Source organism: Crotalus tigris, unplaced genomic scaffold (genome assembly GCF_016545835.1).
Source record: "Crotalus tigris isolate CLP2741 ecotype Arizona unplaced genomic scaffold, ASM1654583v1 scf7180000017814.3102382, whole genome shotgun sequence".
NCBI classification, from domain to species: Eukaryota; Metazoa; Chordata; class Lepidosauria; order Squamata; family Viperidae; genus Crotalus; species Crotalus tigris.
Genome location: NW_024096652.1, coordinates 1,519,156 through 1,538,594, shown reverse-complemented (window position 1 = coordinate 1,538,594; position 19,439 = coordinate 1,519,156). Strand labels below are relative to the sequence as shown.

Here is a 19,439-nt window from a genome sequence, read left to right as displayed (position 1 = left end):
CCATAATACACTTTCAAAATTCCAGATGCCTAGCAGTTCCAAACAATCAAGGACCCATGCTTTCTGGGAATGGTGAGAATCCTTTCCCTGTGCCCCTCTCCCGAGAAGTAACCCTCAACTAATGCAGATCTGACTGTCTGCTTCCAGTGGTTTGCATATAGTTTCCAACCTATCAAGACAAAAGAGGCAGGAATCAAATAAAAAAGGTGCTGCAATGTTCTTTCTTTGTCACAAGATATTATAGGCACTAGCAAATATTAAGGATATTTGTTTAAGCTTTTTTTGTTTTTACTAGATGGATCATAGTGGAGTCTGGAAGATTTGGTGCTCCATTAAACAACCTATGCTTTGGCTATTCCTACTACAGTATTCGGAGTGATAAAAGTACTGAATTCTGCATCTGTATCTTCTCCCAATTCTTCATCAACTTTCCATGCCACTGCAGCATTCATGTCGCTGTGTGCTCTCGCTAACTCTTGTGTCTATTCAAATCGGGAAATATGCTATTTGAATGTCAATCTAATATGGAAAAACCAGTTTGATTTGACCTGGACATTCAAATCAAGAGGTCAAATCAGATCAGTTTCATTTGGATTTCTAAAGTGAAGGGGAAAGGGAGGAGACATTTCTCAAATGCACTAAAATGTCATATCATCTAAACATCTTTGAAGGCATTTAAACAATTCAGTTTAGATATAGCCTTCACGTTGAACATGCATACAGTTATATGTTTTCAACTGGAACTGCTATTGGTACTAATAGAACTAGAAAATCTATTTCTGGATAAAACCTGGCTACGCTGTTACTAAGAGTTTGGTTTGATGGCCCATAATCAATCTGTGCTGCAGCCAAGAATGTAGAATGGGTAGGAATGTAGCTAAGGATTTATATTAGACTGAAATCAAGACTGAAGAAGAAGCAGGAATGTTTATAAGCCAGCTCGACCAATGCTGAGGTTCACTGATAGGTCCCAATCTGCAACCTGAGAACCGTTGTTCTGGATGACTGGGATCCCTTCAGTTGATGCCAAACCTGTTCCCTTCCCCAGCCTTTTGGACAGGAGTATAGGCAAGATGATGCCTAGCAGGGATTGTGATCCAAAATATTTAAAAGGACAATAGACTGCCCACCTGTATTAAACATTCCAGCAAAGCTGACTCAAGTCCAAATCCTTTCTCCAGCTGTACATTTCACATACCCCTGCTAGCCTTTATCTATATCCACTTCCTCACAAATATGAATCCAGTCAAAGTCAGGTATTCCACTGCCCCATGGCAGACATTTATGATTTAAACTAATCTAATCAAGCTTTGTGTTACAACACTTATCGGAATCACTTGACTTGCTCATGGGAAGCTTGTACTTCACTCTCTTCTACATTCCCTATATGTAGAGCTTTCACTTTTTTTCTTTTTTTCTTTTTTTTAGACAAATGACTTCTCTATTTCACAGAAGGTTATTGCTGGTTATATTGCTGTAAGTCCAGTTTGATCAATGCTTAATAATAAACATGTTCTCAAGTGTTGGCAGAAGGGGCTGACTTTCTGTCAGTCTACTCCAAGGCAACAGACTTGGCCCTTTTATGACTTGTGGACTTCAACTCCCAGAATTCCTCAGCCAGCGTGCCTGGCTGAGGAATTCTGGGAGTTGAAGTCCACAAGTCATAAAAGGGCCAAGTTTGAACAGCCCTGGTCTAATCACATCCAGGATTCTAAATACCCTAATCCTGATTTCAAACATTATAGGACCATATAAATATTCATTCCCCTGCATTGCAACAAGCTGTTCAGCAAGTGCTCATTCCTAAAGCCTCCTTCCTTTCAAGCAAAATCTGAAATAGAAAGCAGCACAAGAGCAAAGTCCTGGAATATAAAGGGAGTTACTATTGACCTGACAGTGGTCCAACTGCTGATTTTATCAGCAATCTTTCTTTAATTGCTTCAGTTTTTAAAACTCAGTTTAATGGTTTCAGCACATTTCTACATTTGTTTTGGGAGCTATCTGAACAAAGGTTCCTACAACAAAAGACTGAGGCCCATCATCTCTCCCTCAAAAGTTAATTGCTAACAGGGGAGGTCACAAAATGCACTAGTACAGGGGTAGGCAACCTTGGCTCCTTTATGACTCGTGGACTTCAACTCCCAGAATTCCTGAGCTAGCATCGCTGGCTCAGGAATTCTGGGAGTTGAAGTCCACGAGTCATAAAAGAGCCAAGGTTGCCTACCTCTGCACTAGTAAAAGTCTATAAGCAGACATGTATCCACCCCGGAACCTCGGCGGAACATTTTAGATTTCCAAGATAGAGAAATGCTTCTCAGTCAAAATTATTTTAACAGGATTCTAAAGTAAAAGAACTGTTTTATCATCAGCTTATTTCTTAAATATTTAGAGATTGCAGAGAAACCCCTGTTATTTATATTAATCCATGTTAGGTATCAGTTAAAAAAAAACTTGCAAGGCCTTAATAGTTGAAGGAGCATGTTGGTCCCTAAAGTATGATCTCCTAAAGATTTAATGTATGGTCTATATCCTTAGAAGAACTAAGCTAGTTGATATACCAAACAGGGCCTTTTTGGTTACAGCATCCATTTGTTGAACCTTCTCCCCAAAGTCAGCTTAGCTTCAAGTTTCAGCAAGTTAGAATGGAATGGAATGGAATGGAATAGAATAGAATAGAATAGAATAGAATAGAATAGAATAGAATAGAATAGAATAGAATAGAGACCTTGGAGGTCTTCTAGTCCAGCCCCCTGCTGGGAGGGGAACCTATACCATTTCAGACAAGTGACTAGTCTAGGCTCTTTTTTAAAACCTCCAGTGATGGAGCGCCCATGATTTCTGGTTGACCAAACCATTTTCTTCCTCAAGTTCACGTAAAAGTGGTATGACCAGCAATACTTGACTACATATCTTGGAATTAAATCTACCTCTCTGATCAGTGGAACACATTTAATTTCTCTATAAATCAATCTAAAATGCATTAAAAATAGCAGAAAAGATCTGAGCTCACTAAATTATTTAGGTAAATGAAAATTTTAAAAAAATTGAATAGGTTTATGTTTTAAAAAATGGGAAGGAAAACAAGATTCAGTGGCTGGAAACAACAATTCCAGCTTCCTGTTCAGATAACTGGTTTTCTTTTTTCCTACTCCTCTGCTTTTAAAACTTCAAAGTTCTCTATGCCCTGCAGGGTTCAAGATAGGGCCAGTTTCACTGAGACAATTAAAAATTCACCAGATGTTTAATATCAGGTTATGGTAGCTCAATAAGCAGTAAGTACTTGATTTGTTTTATTCTATGCCTTCCAGAGTTTAGGAAGTATGCAGGAAGGTGCCAATTATTTTTAAAGCTTTTTAAAAACTCAATGAATTCCTCTTGCTTTGATTCAACAAAGTAGCAAGGGAAGAAAGAAATTAGCATACATGAAAATAAGCCCCACTTATCACACCAAAATACCTTTACTTTTGATAGAATGTGATGGCAATAATGAAATAAGGTGACCTGACTATATTTGTGCAGTAAACCCCAACATGGCGATTTAAGTGGAAGGCAATACCCCATTTTCTCAAGTATCAACTGGGAAAGATAGCCTTTCTTTTTTTTTATTGAAAAGTTTTATAAAAGTTACAATATACACCCCAAAAAAACCCCACCCTAAACCCCCCCTCTCCCTCCCCCACTTCCCAGAGCTGAGTACAGGGTAACAAATATAATAATCATAATCTAACTAACATTAACCAACTATATAAATAACCAAGTCCACAATGTGCTTTAACTCCCCTTTAACATAAAAATAAACAAATTAAAAATAAACATAATAATATAAACAAGTTAATATCCTAATTCTTGAACAATACAATATCCAAATTGTTAAACAATACTAATACTAAAAATAATAATAAAACTAATAAAAATTCCACTATAAAAGATAGCCTTTCTTTAATCACACCCACTCGACTTTGGAACACAATACCCAAATGTAGCTTTTAGCACATTTGGAATGAAGCAGATTGAAGAAGGCTGCCCGGAGAGGATTTCAGCTTTGATGTACCATTAACCATTTAAGAAATAGTTTTATAAGGGAGGCGGAGTTGTTACAAAGAGTACCAGGCACCACTTAATCTCTTAATTCAGGTACAGGGAAAAACTGATGCGATCAAGTAGCGAAGCCCAAATCCTTCGAACGTTCTTTCCGCTTCGCTGATCTAACGCTAGGAGACATTGACAACGCCCCCTCCCCCCCCCCGAGCTTTAAAAGGAACACCCAAACTCGATTCAGGCCGCCGGATCACAGGAATGCCCGATTCTCTTCCCACGGGGTATCTCTGACGTCTGGCAACGCAGCAGACATCAGAGATTGGCAGGGGTTACATTGCAGAGCCTCTCTTAAATTTTTCATCCGAAATCTGCTCTCCGCTTCTCCGCAAGCCAAGGCAAGGGGCAGCGCCACGCAGCCGTGTGGCTGCCGGCAGGACTCATGCTCGGTTCTCACCCGGCGGAAGCCACCCATAGCTTTCTTTAAAAAAATAAAATAAAAAATAAAATGACGACCCGGGACCGGGGTGGCGGGTGGGAAGAAGGGGCACAACAGAACTGTTGCCCTCCCTTGGGTTTCTCTCCCTTCGAGTCCTCCTCCCTCTCTAGTCAACATGGCTACTCATGCTTTCTCAAGAGTAACGCAGTTTGTCGATAACGTCAAGAGAAACAACCTTAATCCCCATCGCGTCAAAGGGAATTTACGTGCCGGGGAAGAGAATCTAGAAGAGTTTGGAACTTTTTGCTATTTATCAAACAACAAACAGCGAAAACTTTTCACTAGCTCCTACTAGGCGCATCTATTTATCACGCCAGATCTGCTCGGAAACATACCATAAACTTTGCTTAACGTGCTTTCCTGCTTCTTCCCTCGCCCAACCCACTTAATTGTATATTAGCTTGGTGGCTCCAGCAGAGATTTTGTGCTTTTTTGGAGCCCAGTAATTGGCAGAAATTCAGTGGGGGTGGACGGTAGTTCCGCCGGCCACCGCAGTAGTAGCGTTCGGAAAACCTCGCGGAAAGAGGGGGGAAAAATGGAACAGGTGAGCTCTTGCCGATTCTGTGATGGGAAAGTCCTCGCCTGTTGAATTTCTGCCTTCCGCGTTTTCAGATCAACCCACGGACCTTTCGACCTCCTGCATTCGTAACCTCCCGCCTCTCCCTCCCGCGGATGAGACCTAGATTTTTTTTACCCGCTGGGCAACGTGGTTGTTTTCCTCTCCGTCCGCTTTCATTTCGTTCTCCTGCTCCTGCTGGGCAGCTTCCTGCTCGCCGCGCCTCGCCTCGTCTTTCTCCGGCAGCCCACGAATGAATTCTTCGCGGCACTCGAGGCCCAGCTTCTGCAGATGCTGGTCGGTCTCCGAGTCTACTACCAGCAAGCGCACCGACCCGGCCGAATTTCGGATGCGGTTCACTACTTGCTGGTGACTTTCCTTCTCTACGTTGTCTCCGTTCACTTCTATCAAGCGGTCCCCAGCCTTCAGACCGGATTTTTCGGCCGGGGAATCGGGCTCCACCAGCCGGATGAACTGGCCCGTTTTGCCCTTCTCCCCGTGTAGATGGAAGCCGTAACCGTTCGGCCCCTTTTCCGGGCAGCACAATCGAGGCAAGAGCCGCTGTTCGCTCCCTCCCCCGTTGTCCATGTTTCTCCTTCGATTGATCGAATGTCCCAAGAATCTCAACCGGAATCAAAGAGTTTCGAGTTACTTGAAGGATGCAAAGTCTCAGGCAAGCAACTTCAAGGGGCTAGCCTAAAGCAATCCGGCTGGCTGTCCTGCTTCGGAGCAGTAGCAGGTGTTTCCAGGGCTGGTCCGGAACGATTTGAGAGCAACAGGATCCCGATTACGAATATATTAAGAAGCCTCTGCTCCGCCAATCACAACTTTAATAGGTGTCTGAGCGTTCCAGAATGTCATTGACATTTTATCACAGGGGCGGGCACGATTACGAAGGATGTCGTTGGACCAATGAAAATCGGGAGAAAGGAGTTGCAATGCGCTAAGCACGCCTCTCAAAGGCAAAGACAAGTCGGAAATGGGAACGGAGGCGGAAACATGCAAATAACAATCCCCGCCCCTTATTCTTCATTGTATTTCTTTATTGGTTGTCCAGGTGGTACAAAAAAGTTTCACTTTCCTCCAGGAAGCCGGGCTGTTATTTAGAGTGTCGATACTTTCTTACCAGGTAACTATAACTTTTCTTTTGTGAAAAACAGTTCTTTTCGCACAGAAAACAGAATTCACAGTCGTCCTTAATGACATTTAAACCTAATTAAGTTTAAATAAATAAAATAAAGTTAATTAAGGACACAAGGGGTATCTTTCTAAACTAAGCTCTGAGCTACCTCACAATATTTACCAACTTATCTGGGAAACAGAAGAACAAGGAACTGGACATGGTATCATGGAAATAACTTTGGGCCACTCCAAATTGAACACCCATCTCTGAATAGCCTGTTGCCAACTATTTTTGAAGCTCACTGTGGAATCAAGCTTGTTTTATCCTAAATGGATACTGATGGACGTCTGTATGCCACAAACACCTTCCAACACTTCAAATTACACTCCCATGTGTCCAGGAGAGAGAGCCTTATGAGACAAAATGGATCTTATTCAGTCCTAAACTGATAAGATGATTTTAGCTAATATTTCTACTACTGTAAATGGGTAGATAGTTCAAATCTCTGAGTCACAATGTAACATATCTGTATAGGATCTCTCACAAGTCTTTCCTGAGAAACTGTCAGAATCCAATTATATTTCATCTTTAATTATCAAACATAGAAACTCCCAATTCTGCCTTCTCTGGATTCTGCCATAAGAGGGAGAAAAGGGGGAGAGCAAAGGGGCTTTATGGCCCTCACTTCCTTCAGCACACTTCAAAGGACTGAATGTGTGTTTATTGTGGCCTCTAAGCTTTAACATATCAAAGAAGAGTAATTGCCTTTCATGTAGTTATCTGAAGTCTCCATCCAGACGGAAGAAAGAAGAAAGGGGTGGAATTGTGATACTTGAAACTATCACTGGAAGGGGGGTTGATTGGGTGGGACTACTGGGGAACCCCTTAAAACCTTGAATGGGAGAGCTTGAACCCCAAGTCCTGTCTAGCATGCCTGCAACCATTTTCTCTTAATAAAGGATTCCTGTTGGAAGAGCTATTCCAAGAGTTCTGTCTTCTTAAGATGCAAAGTGGGGTGGGTCCTTACATTAGACAGGACTTGCAAAATTAATCCACCTGGAAGGTAGACCCTTGCCGGGGGATTTTGCAAAAATTTACCATGTCAGACAACGAAGCAAGAGAGGGAGAAAACTCCCTGGAAAGAGAGCCGCTGACCCAGTTGGAACCTTGCCAGATGTTGGGATCCGAGAGGCCAGATTTCTCAGAAGAAGAAGTGGTGGAGACACAGGACCACAAGCCTCGCTGGTCGATGGGCGTTGGAAAGAAAAGCGAGTGGGGAAAGGAATCAAGAAAAGTGACCCTGAGACGGGGGACCAAGCAACCAGAATGGAAGCAGGAGATGGAGAAATCCCTGCACGCAAGTGAAGAGGGAGGAAGCTGTATGCCGTACTCAGACTGGATCCTAGAGAGAGCTATTGACCTGATGAAGAGAACTCTCAGCTCCCTAGGAGAGGAGATTCCTGAGCCCTACGCCCGCCCCAGTTCCTGGAGCCACAAAGGGAGAGACACCGAGGGGGACGTGGAACCTGCAACCCCAGGGACATTTACTGATCCAGGAGCTCCCACCCCCTACCGGACCACAGATGGAAATCTGGACGGAAGACACTACCACCCACAATGGAGGCACCGATCCATTCCAAGACGTCCACCGTTGGAGGTGAAATTCAAAGGGGAGCCAACACGCTTGGGGTTTTTCCTAACCCAAGTCCTCAGCTACATGGAGGAATATGGGCAGGACATCCCCAGCGACAAAGCCCGCATCCGGATCGTGCAATCTGCCCTGGATGGACCAGCTGCAGATTGGGTGGTGAACCTGCATGACTCCAATGCCCCAGAACTCAGTAACTTCAACCGTTTCATGTCCTCGTTGAGAAGACGGTTTGAAGACCCCCTGGCTGATCGCAAAGCCCGTGAAAGAATAACAACGATGAGGCAGGGCAAACGCCCAGTGGCTGAGTATACACAAGAATTCCGAGCCATTGCCAGCAAACTGAATTGGCCAGAAGACATCCTCCTTGGCCGTTTCAAAGACGGACTAAACTATGATCTATATGATGCTTGCCTGCCCCGAGGAGACCCACATCGACTTGAGGAATGGTACGTCTTGGCAGAGGAAGCAGAGATCGACATATTGAAGAGGCATCGCCGAGGAAAACAATGGAGCCGCCCCCCGCCTGAGCTGACACACCAACCGGTGAAATCATCGGATACAGCCAAGAAGCAGATGGGGTGTTTCAAGTGCGGAAGAGAAGGGCATCGAGCTGTAGAATGCCGCTCAAAGGCCCCCCAGCACAACCCAGACAGATCCCCAATCAACAAACCCAGAGGGTATTCAGCTAAGCCAAAAGAAACAGCCATGAAAATGATGGAAATTGCAGAAACCCCCACCTCTGCTCACCAAGGGGAAAGAACTCCAGCCTACACCACAGGGACGGTGGATGCCTCAGATGACAGCTCGGAAGGCGAACCCCTGGTAAGTGGACGCATCACACCCATCTTCAAAACAGTGACTATATTAATCCCCCCCATGCCCGAAGCTGTGAAGGTGAAAGCCTTAATAGACTCTGGCTGCACCCGCTGCCTCATTAGCCCAACACTAGTGGGGAATCTGGGCATCCCATCCAGGAGACTGGAACAACCAATCTCATTTGGCCAGCTAGATGGATCCATAGCAGGGGGGGTGCCAGCTACCCTAGCCACTCTGCCAATACACCTCTCCCTGGGCAACCATGAAGAGGACTTAACGTTTGTGGTGACCCCAGGTATGGAATGCCCAATGATTCTAGGGATGGAATGGTTGAAAAAATGGAACCCCTGGGTAAATTGGAGGACGACAGAAATCAAATTCCCGAAGGGGGACCCTATGGACTTAAAACCCCAAGAGAGGCTACCAGAATCAAGAATAGAAAAAGCATCCATAGGAGAGGAAAAAAGATTAACAGAAATACCAGAGGAATATAGGGACCTTGCTGAAGTCTTCAGTGAGGAGAGGGCGAATGAGCTTCCCCCCCACCGACCCACAGACTGTACCATTGAATTCAAGCCTGGGGCAAAACTCCCGAAACCCAGATTATACTCCATGAGCCCAAAGGAGAAGGAGGAAATGGAAAGATTTATAAAAAAAAACCTGGAGAGAGGTTTCATTGAACCAGCTAAGCCTAAAGTGGCTGCCCCGGTCCTTTTTAGAGAGAAGAAGGATGGCTCTTTACGTTTATGCGTGGATTATAGGGCCCTGAACACAATCAGTGAAAGCAACCTATACCCGCTGCCCCTCATGAAAGACATGCTGTCACACCTATCGAAAGGGAAAATTTTTCTAAACTAGACTTAAGGGAAGCTTACTATCGCGTGAGAATCAAGGAAGGGGACGAATGGAAGACTGCATTTAACTGCCCCATGGGGTGCTATCAATTCAAAGTCTTGCCATTTGGATTACAAGGGGGCCCTGCAGTCTTTATGCAATTAATCAATGACGTTCTAAGGGAGCACCTGTTTAAGGGGGTCCTTGTTTACTTGGACAACATTCTTATCTTTACCGAAACAAAAGAAGAACACGTCAAACTTGTCAGAGCGGTTTTAAAGAAGCTGCGAGCCGCTCACCTATATGCCAAACTCTCAAAATGCGAATTCCACCAGGAAAGGATAGACTACCTAGGCTATCGCATATCCCCACAGGGCATTGAAATGGACCCAGAGAAGGTCAGAGCAGTATTAGAATGGGCACCACCCCGCACAAGAAAGCAACTACAAAGTTTCCTGGGCTTTGCAAATTTTTACCGCCAATTCATCCCCTCATTTGCACAGATAGCCTTGCCCCTCACCAACTTACTAAAAACGAAGGGAACATCCTCAGTAAAACCTAGCCAGCCACTAACATGGACAATGGAGTGCCAAGCAGCGTTTGAGAGACTAAAGAGACTTTTTTCTGCCGAACCAGTACTAAGGCACCCAGATATGGACAAGCCCTTCATAATACAGGCAGATGCAAGTGATGTGGCAGTGGGGGCTGTGCTATTACAAGAAAATGATGATGCAGTATTGCAACCCTGTGCATATACATCTAAGAAACTCACGGAAACAGAACAGCGCTGGCCCGTATGGGAGAAGGAGGCTTATGGGATACGTTGGGCATTACTCACGTGGCGACAGTTCCTGGAAGGCAACAAAATCCCCTTCCAGGTATGGACTGATCACAAAAATTTAGAAGCCCTGAAAACTTCCAGGAAACTCAATCCCAAACAAGCCCGCTGGTCCCAGCATTTTCACCAATTCCAATTTAAGCTCAAACATTTACCAGGAAGAAAGAACTTCCTGGCAGATGCACTATCTCGCATGCCCCAATATAACAGCGCACGAACCACAGACTCTAGACCAATAATGGCAGAATCACAACTGGCAGCGCCAGTAACCACAAGAACCCAAGCCAAAATAAAACCACAACTGGACAGCCAAACTGGGATTGAATTCAGAAAAAGTTTGGAAACAGATGATTGGTTCCAGAAAAACAAACATGTGTGCACAATGAGAGACGGATTGCCTTGGGTAGGGGAAAAGTTATATATACCAACAACTCAAAGACTAACTTTCATGCAACTTTGCCATGACACAAAATCAGCAGGGCATTTTGGATTTGTAAAAACTTTACACTTAATTAAACGGCAATTTTGGTGGCCATCAATAAAAAAGGACATAGAAAGTTATGTTGCCAGCTGCCCAACCTGTGCATCAGCAAAGAGGTTGCAAGGGAAATCGCCAGGGCTGTTACAACCAGTGGCAAGTCCCTCAGCCCCCTGGAGGGAAATAGCCATGGATTTTATAGTGGAATTGCCTGAAAGCAATGGGAATACTGTTATCTGGACAGTCACGGACCTATTTTCCAAACAGGTGCACTTTATCCCTTGCCAAAAAATTCCCACTGCAAAGGCCTTAGCAAAACTTTTTATCCAGCACATTTACAGATTGCACGGGGCACCCCAACGCATCATCTCTGATAGGGGAGTGCAATTTACGTCTACATTTTGGAAGGAATTTTTATCCCTCTTAGGGACCACTCAGGGACTGACATCTAGCCATCACCCTCAGACAGATGGACAAGCGGAACGCTGCCAGTCGGTACTTGAGCAATATTTGAGATGTTTTTTAAATTTCCAACAGAGTGATTGGACGGACTTACTTCCTTTTGCAGAAGTTGCCTACAATAATGCAGTCCACTCCAGCACAGGCTACACTCCTTTTCAAATAGCCAACGGCCAAAGTTTCAACCCTATGCCAGAGTTAACCCCAAAAGAACCAACGATCCCTTCACTGAAAGAATGGATGGAAAGCCTACAAAACACCTGGCCAATAGTCAGAAAATCACTAGATGAAGCTAGGCGGGCATACAAAGCACAAGCCGATAAAAAAAGGGTTGAGCCTACACCATTCATTATAGGAGAAATGGTGTACTTATCTACAAAATACCTAAAGTCCCTACAGCCCTGTAAAAAACTTGGACCAAAATATATAGGACCTTTTCCAATTAAAAGGATCATAAATCCAGTAACAGTAGAATTAGAATTACCCAAAAACCTCAGGCAAATACACCCAGTTTTTCATTGCAGCTTGCTGAAAAGAGAGCATCAGTCACCTCTACGGCCAAAAATCCCCCCCCCACCACCTCCAATCATGGTGGAGGGGGAACAACACTTCGAAATAAAAGAGATCCTTGACTCTAGGAGATATCGTGGAACAACTCAGTACCTAGTTGCCTGGAAACACCTCCCTGCCTCACAAAATGAGTGGGTCCATAAACGTCACGTCAGAGCCCCGAAGCTATTGAAGAAGTTTCACACAGAGTATCCTAACAAGCCTAACTAAATTTTTTACTTGTGTTTTCTTTCAGGTGGATCTCTCTTATTGTTAAGAGGGGCCGGATGTCAGAATCCAATTATATTTCATCTTTAATTATCAAACATAGAAACTCCAAATTCTGCCTTCTCTGGATTCTGCCATAAGAGGGAGAAAAGGGGGAGAGCAAAGGGGCTTTATGGCCCTCACTTCCTTCAGCACACTTCAAAGGACTGAATGTGTGTTTATTGTGGCCTCTAAGCTTTAACATATCAAAGAAGAGTAATTGCCTTTCATGTAGTTATCTGAAGTCTCCATCCAGACGGAAGAAGAAAGGGGATGGAATTGTGATACTTGAAACTATCACTGGAAGGGGGGTTGATTGGGTGGGACTACTGGGGAACCCCTTAAAACCTTGAATGGGAGAGCTTGAACCCCAAGTCCTGTCTAGCATGCCTGCAACCATTTTCTCTTAATAAAGGATTCCTGTTGGAAGAGCTATTCCAAGAGTTCTGTCTTCTTAAGATGCAAAGTGGGGTGGGTCCTTACAGAAACTCTTGCTGTATTTTGTGGGTGTCTTGGAATCAGTATTGTCTTTGGCAATTGCCTGGGCCAGTCTCTGCAGTTTTTTTGGCAAAGTTTTTCAGAAGTGGTTTGCCATTGCTTCCTTCCTAGAGCTAAGGGAAAGTGACTGGCCTTAGGTCACCCAGCTGGCTTTGTACCCAAGGCAGAACTAAAAGCCAGTCTCCCAGTTTCTAGCTGGATACCTCCACCACTACAGCAAATTGGCTCTGCTCCATATTTTAGTATATAATAAATGCAGATAGTCTTTGACTGCCATCCATTTGTTCAGTGACTGTTTAAAGTTACGGCAGTGCTGAAGAAAAAGGGCAGCAACTGGTCCTCAAAGTTATATCCACTGCAGCATCCCTGCTCACATAATTGCGGTCCAGACATTCAGTTGCCCAGCTCATGATTATAACATTGCAGGGAGCTGTAGTCACACGATCACCATTTTTTGACGTATTCTGCCAGCTTCACACAAGTAAAATCAATGGGGAAGTTGGCAGGGATGGCTAGTCGCTCTGGTAAATCACTCCCACTTTCTCTCCTGTCCACAGCACCTATCTGTGCATGGCCGACACCAACCCTCTCCTAAGTTTCATGTGTTGGCTCTCCCAGCCCCCCCCCCAATTCACTCATGACACCCCCAGCCACCCCAGCCTCTTTACCTGGGACTCCTGCCTCTTCTTGCTTAACAATCTAGATGATTCAGGCACAGCAGCAATTAGGACTGTTGGGATGGTTGTCACTAAGTAATGCAGTCATGTGATAAGACACATTGCTTAGCAATGGCAGTCCTGTTCCCAATTACCATCATACCCTAAGTATTCCATGTATAAAATGGCCAAAAGATGTTGGACTAGATGGATAAACCCATATTTAACTGCTATCTCAGCCATGGAAGTTCTCTAGGTGTCTTTGAATCAGACAATCTTTCTCAGCCCAACTTATGTCACAAGATTTTTGTGAGGAAAAATTGGAGGAGGAACTCCCATGCATACCACCTAGAAATCCTGGGCAAAAGATGGACTGTAATAAATAATGAATATTCTCATCTACATTCTTGAGCAAATCATTAGAGAAGGCTTATCTGGCTTCTGTTGTCCTGTCCATCTCAGCTTCTCCTCCCTGATCCTCAACTAATAGCTCTTGTGCATTCAATTTTTTTTTTATTTTGTGATCCAATCCTATTTTTATATGGCAATAATTTGGAGATCAAAAATGGATAGTTCTTGGGGAAGCCGGAACTTTGTTTCTAGTTTCCTGTTGCTGTTGAATGCTAAATGGCTGAAGGTTTTCATAAAAGCATTCATCACCTATTAGGAAATTGGTTGCTAGGATAGACAAGGAACTGTTCTTCTTTTTGACAAGCTAAGAGAGGTTTTCCCCTGTCATCTTCCCAGGCTGTAAAATGCATGGCCTTGAAAGTTGTGTTTGATCCCCACTCTTTAGGACAGGGTTTTTCAACCAGTGGTACGGGTACCACCTATGGTACATTGGCACCTGGCAGGTGGTACGCGACCATCCTAGAAAAGTGGTAGTGGGGGAATGGATGACAGCATCGCCAGGCGGGCAGGCAGGTGTCTTCCTCGGATGTGGCTTGGGGGGCATTTTTTTCAGTGCCATTGTAACTTCGAACAGTCACTAAGCGAACTATTGTAAGTCGAGGACTACCTGTACTTTATCACTTTTTTCCTTTTTTTGTCATCATGTTTTTGACACCTTACTAGGTGACTGGTGGTACTCGGATGTTGCCATATCCTAAAAGTGGTACAATGGGTGAAAAGGTTGAAAAGCCCTGCTTTAGGAAATCCTTAAAGCCACTCTCTCCTTTAATCCACCTGTTTGAGTGGATTATTATTTTGTTTTTAAGTTTTGTTAACTGACATGACACTCATCAGAGCAGAAACAGAGCACAAATCTGACAAACAAATACATTCATGGGAATTTTTCAAAGATTGACCTTGTGACTTCTTAATCTCAGTCTAAGGATCTACTGCAGCAAGTCTTTTTCTATAGCTGAATCCTACTCTGAGGACAGTTCAGTGCCAGCTAGGTCATCTGACAACCCTCACTGCTTTAAGTCACAGATAATTATATTGGAGCAATATTAGTAGGAGGTGAGATCAAAGATCCGGTTTCCCAAGAAAAAGCAAAATCACGTAGGAAGATAAAAGCTGTAGAGCAATCCTTTCTTTCTATGTAGCATTCAAAACCAGGAGGTTTATGGCAATAGCTTGGACAGAAACTAAACTGTTTACTGACTGAATAATTAGATAATTTACAGCAGATTGTTTCTCTTTTCATTTCTGACCTCTCTCCATTTTTGGTATATCATAACAAAAAATTAAAGGCTGGGCTGCATCTATGCTTTCAATGTATTCTTGACACATCTGAACTAGAGTCCATGAACCAGTTAGGCCTTCTGTACTAACAGGAGTCAGTTTAAAGGGAATTGAACCAGTTAAATCAGTCTGAGTCCTCCCTACATTCTCCAGGAAACTATCTTGCCCTCTGCCACTTCATAGACTAGAGTCACTAGACATTCCCTGTTCACATCAAATTGAACAGTACTGCAAAGTTCAGCTGAGTTGGTAATGCCTATGAGCATAGGGGCACTGGACCACAACAATCAATGTGATCCCTAAGTGAGTGTCAAGAGTGTGATGCTTTTTGTTTCTTTCTTTCCTTCTAGTGCAGGGGTGTCAAACATCTGACGTGTCATGACATATCACAACTTTTTTCCCCTTGCCAGAGCTGGTGTGGGTGCGGCTTCCACATGAAGCATCTGGTCTGCAGGCCGGCAATTTGACAACCCTATTCTAGTGGAATTCTGGAATGTTGCAGCCCAGAAATTCATGGGAATTTCTCCAACCCTAGTTGAGAATTTCCATCTTTTGGGCTTCAGCTCTTGGGGCATGGGAAGAAGTAACAATAGCCTGCCGGCCTGCCTGCCTGCCTGCCTGCCTGCCGGCCGGCCGGCCAGCCTGCCTGCCTATCTATCTATCTATCTATCTATCTATCTATCTATCTATCTATCTATCTATCTATCTATCTATCTATCTATCTGTCTGTGTAGGTCTTTAGTTATTTGGGTTTTCTCCCATGTAAAATTGGAAGTGTCTTGGCGATGTTTTGACAAAGTCCCATTCGTCATCTTCAGGCTGGTGTTTTCGGCTTCATGCTTCTATCTATCTATCTATCTATCTATCTATCTATCTATCTATCTATCTATCTATCTATCTATCTATTTAAGAAACTGCCCATCTCCATCACAGCTTGTCTACTTCAGCCCCTTTTCTGTCTGACAGAGTGGTCTGCTCCCTTGGCTACTTAGTTTGTCCTTGGAGTAGTTTAATGGAGCAACAGCGTAATTTTTTGCCCCAGGCTTAACATTGTTTTTCAACTTCCTTGCTCAAACCTATAAAGTGTTTGAAAGTCTGCCGTCCTGTTCTAGTCCCAAGAGCTTGTGCTTGGAAAATATCTGAACAGCTTTAGTTTTACTTGCAAAAATGTCTTGGTGTATGAGCTTTACCCAATTCTGTCTGGCAGGTGATGCCGCAGAAAAGGAGGTCAGTGTGTGCTGGGTTCCCTGGTGTTCACCCTTTAAATCCATTCCATCTCATTAGTACATCAGTCTGCAAATCTTTCTGTTGAAAAGCAGCTAAGTTGATACTAATGCTGTTGCTTTACTTCTGTATTATACTGCTCTTCCCTCACCCCGAGTAGTTTACACGAGAAAAAAAGATTAAAAAGAAATAAAATGTGCAATAGTTAAAATTAATAACATCACACTGTTCTCTTTCAGAGGAACTGCCATGCAGAAGAAGAGAGAAGTGGGAAATAATAAACTAAAGAACTTGAAGGCATGAGGTAAAAAACGGGAACATGCCTAAAAGTCATAGTGGGATTAGGCAGCCTAACAAAAGCAAGCAATCAAGGAATAAATTTAGCATATACCAATAGTATTCACTAAATCTCCCCATGTCTTTTATGGTTGCAAATTGTGCTGGCTTCCATTATGTCCGTATGCTGCTTCATATATTGTGTTTTTGTTTTTTAAACTTCTTACTTCTCTCTTTTTCAGCACCTCACCCCATTTGTTACATATCAGCTTTCCTCTTGATCCATTCTTTTTTTTTACATACTTGTTTTGAAATTTGTTTCTCCTTCATTCTCTTAATTGTTTTGGAAGTGGGGAAAGTTGTTTACCACTGCATTGTCTGTTGTAACAGACATGTTAACAGAAGAGCATCTCCATTTTGTTGAGTTCTCTTGAGGAAAAAAAAAATATCTCTGGATATGGGATTGATTCTCCCTTTTTCCAAAACAACCTGCCATGGTTGGGGTCAGCAATTCTCTTGTACCCATACGCAGAAATTTCCTGTGATTAAAGGTATGACATTCCTTTGTAGCTATTTGATTTGGATCTTCCCTAATGATTTAAATGGGCTTTTGTTGTGATATTGTCTATTTGCGTCAGTCAGTGGCATCCACTCACCTGATCTGAGAGTGCTTTCGGGCCCTTTGTACTGCTATCCATTCCAGTTGGTAATTCAGCAGTGTTGACTCATAATGAATCTACATTCTTTGCCCTGCCTTGCCCTGCCCTGCTTGAAGGTAAGCTCCCTACCCCGTTATGCTAGCTAGACTAATCTGATTTCCAGATGGCTTGTCTGCTTCTTGTCTGGATTACATCAAAAGGCTGACAGGCTGGGAAATTATACATCAACAGGGCAAATTTTGTTGCTATCTTCAATCATCTTGCCTTAATGCTTCATTTGTTTGGCTCCAACACTTGTTGGGTCTGCTGTCTTAGCTCTAGACTCTCAAAGTTGATGCAGGTAAGAGCTTTTTCTCTTGAAAACATCTGGATTCTATGGGATCCCTTTCCTCCTCTTTGCAATAGTCACTGCATTCTTACATGCTGAGATTTTCCTAATCCTAGATGCTTTTCCATCTCAGTTTGAGTAAAATGACTTCTTAGAAAGCCTTGTCCAGACTTTTCATTATCTATGGCACATTTAGCTATTTTTAAATGCTAATCTGCCTTATCTTGCATGCTTTATCTTCTTATAAAGTGTGTGTGTGCACACCTATGTGTAGGGGTGTGCATCTCTCTATGTGTGTGTGTGTATGTGTATACATACACACACACAATACATATGGTATGTATTTCTTTCTCCCATATTTGGGCTGATAGGGTCCATCAAAAAACACTCAAGGTAAATCTCCTCTCCTTGTCTCTTCCCTCCCTGATACAGCTGACAAAGTGAGAAAGAGCCTGTGTCCTTGAGGTTAACACAGCTGCCTAACATGTAAGCAGCCCAAGTTCGAATCTCAGAAGGGTATGTTTGGCTGAAGAGAGCTAAGAAGCTCGAAATAGTTCCATCCTCCCTTATTCTTTGTTAGCAATCCAAAAAATGTATATATACAAATGAGGTCGCAATTGGCGACTGCTGCCTGTGGATGGCGCTAGATTGAGCTGATTCAGGCAAAAGAAAAAAAAAGAAAAAGAAAGATTTCTTTCTCCCATATTTGGGCCGACAGGGTCCATCAAAAAACACTCAAGGTAAATCTCCTTCCCTTGTCTCTTCCCTCCCTGATACAGCTGACAAAGTGAGAAAGAGCCTGTGTCCTTGAGGTTAACACAACTGCCTAACGTGTAAGCCAGTGGTTCTCAACCTGTGAGTCGGGACCCCATTTGGGGTCGAATGACCATTTCACGGGGGTCGCCAAACAACGCAGTCCGCCATTTTTTCCCCTTTTCCTTGGCTGTGCTACTCCCTTTTATTCTATTGGCTTGAATAGAGTCTAATTCTATTGGCTTTCAAAAGCCAATAGGAATTGTCCAGGCTGTCTCTGCCCTGCTGAGCCTGCCAAAAGTCCCATTCTGCAAACGGTGCTGCACCAGTTGAGTAGTCCTCGACTTACGACCGGTTGGGGGTCGCGGCATTAAAAAGGTTGAGAACTACTGATGTAAGCAGTCCAGATTCGAATCTCAGAAGGGTATGTTTGGCTGAAGAGAGCTAAGAAGCTCGAAATAGCTATTCCATCCTCCCTTATTCTTTGTTAGCAATCCAAAAAATGTATATATACAAATGAGGTCGCAATTGGCGACTGCTGCCTGTGGATGGCGCTAGATTGAGCTGATTCAGGCAAAAGAAAAAAAAAGAAAAAGAAAGAAAGATTTCTTTCTCCCATATTTGGGCCGACAGGGTCCATCACAAAACACTCAAGGTAAATCTCCTTCCCTTGTCTCTTCCCTCCCTGATACAGCTGACAAAGTGAGAAAGAGCCTGTGTCCTTGAGGTTAACACAACTGCCTAACGTGTAAGCCAGTGGTTCTCAACCTGTGAGTCGGGACCCCATTTGGGGTCGAATGACCATTTCACGGGGGTCGCCAAACAACGCAGTCCGCCATTTTTTCCCCTTTTCCTTAGCTGTGCTACTCCCTTTTATTCTATTGGCTTTTGAAAGCCAATAGAATAGACTCTCTTGAATAGAGTCTAATTCTATTGGCTTTCAAAAGCCAATAGGAATTGTCCAGGCTGTCTCTGCCCTGCTGAGCCCGCCAAAAGTCCCATTCTGCAAACGGTGCTGCACCAGTTGAGTAGTCCTCGACTTACGACCGGTTGGGGGTCGCGGCATTAAAAAGGTTGAGAACTACTGATGTAAGCAGTCCAGATTCGAATCTCAGAAGGGTATGTTTGGCTGAAGAGAGCTAAGAAGCTCGAAATAGCTATTCCATCCTCCCTTATTCTTTGTTAGCAATCCAAAAAATGTATATATACAAATGAGGTCGCAATTGGCGACTGCTGCCTGTGGATGGCGCT

General features: G+C 43.6%; 1 protein-coding gene and 1 long non-coding RNA gene across 2 annotated transcripts in view; one reads left to right on the top strand and one right to left on the bottom strand.

The window, feature by feature from the left end:
* SLC9A3R1 (SLC9A3 regulator 1) overlaps positions 1-5,883 on the bottom strand; it is a 73,799-nt gene extending 67,916 nt beyond the window's left edge. The window contains exon 1 of the mRNA XM_039342866.1: positions 5,229-5,883. Coding sequence (XP_039198800.1) covers positions 5,229-5,678 — 450 coding nt within the window. The 5' untranslated portion in view covers positions 5,679-5,883. The remainder of the gene's footprint in view (positions 1-5,228) is intronic.
* Positions 5,884-6,061: 178 nt separating this feature from the next.
* LOC120307761 overlaps positions 6,062-19,439 on the top strand; it is a 52,930-nt gene continuing 39,552 nt past the window's right edge. The window contains exons 1-2 of the long non-coding RNA XR_005556637.1: positions 6,062-6,219; positions 16,412-16,476. This is a non-coding gene — a long non-coding RNA (uncharacterized LOC120307761). The remainder of the gene's footprint in view (positions 6,220-16,411; positions 16,477-19,439) is intronic.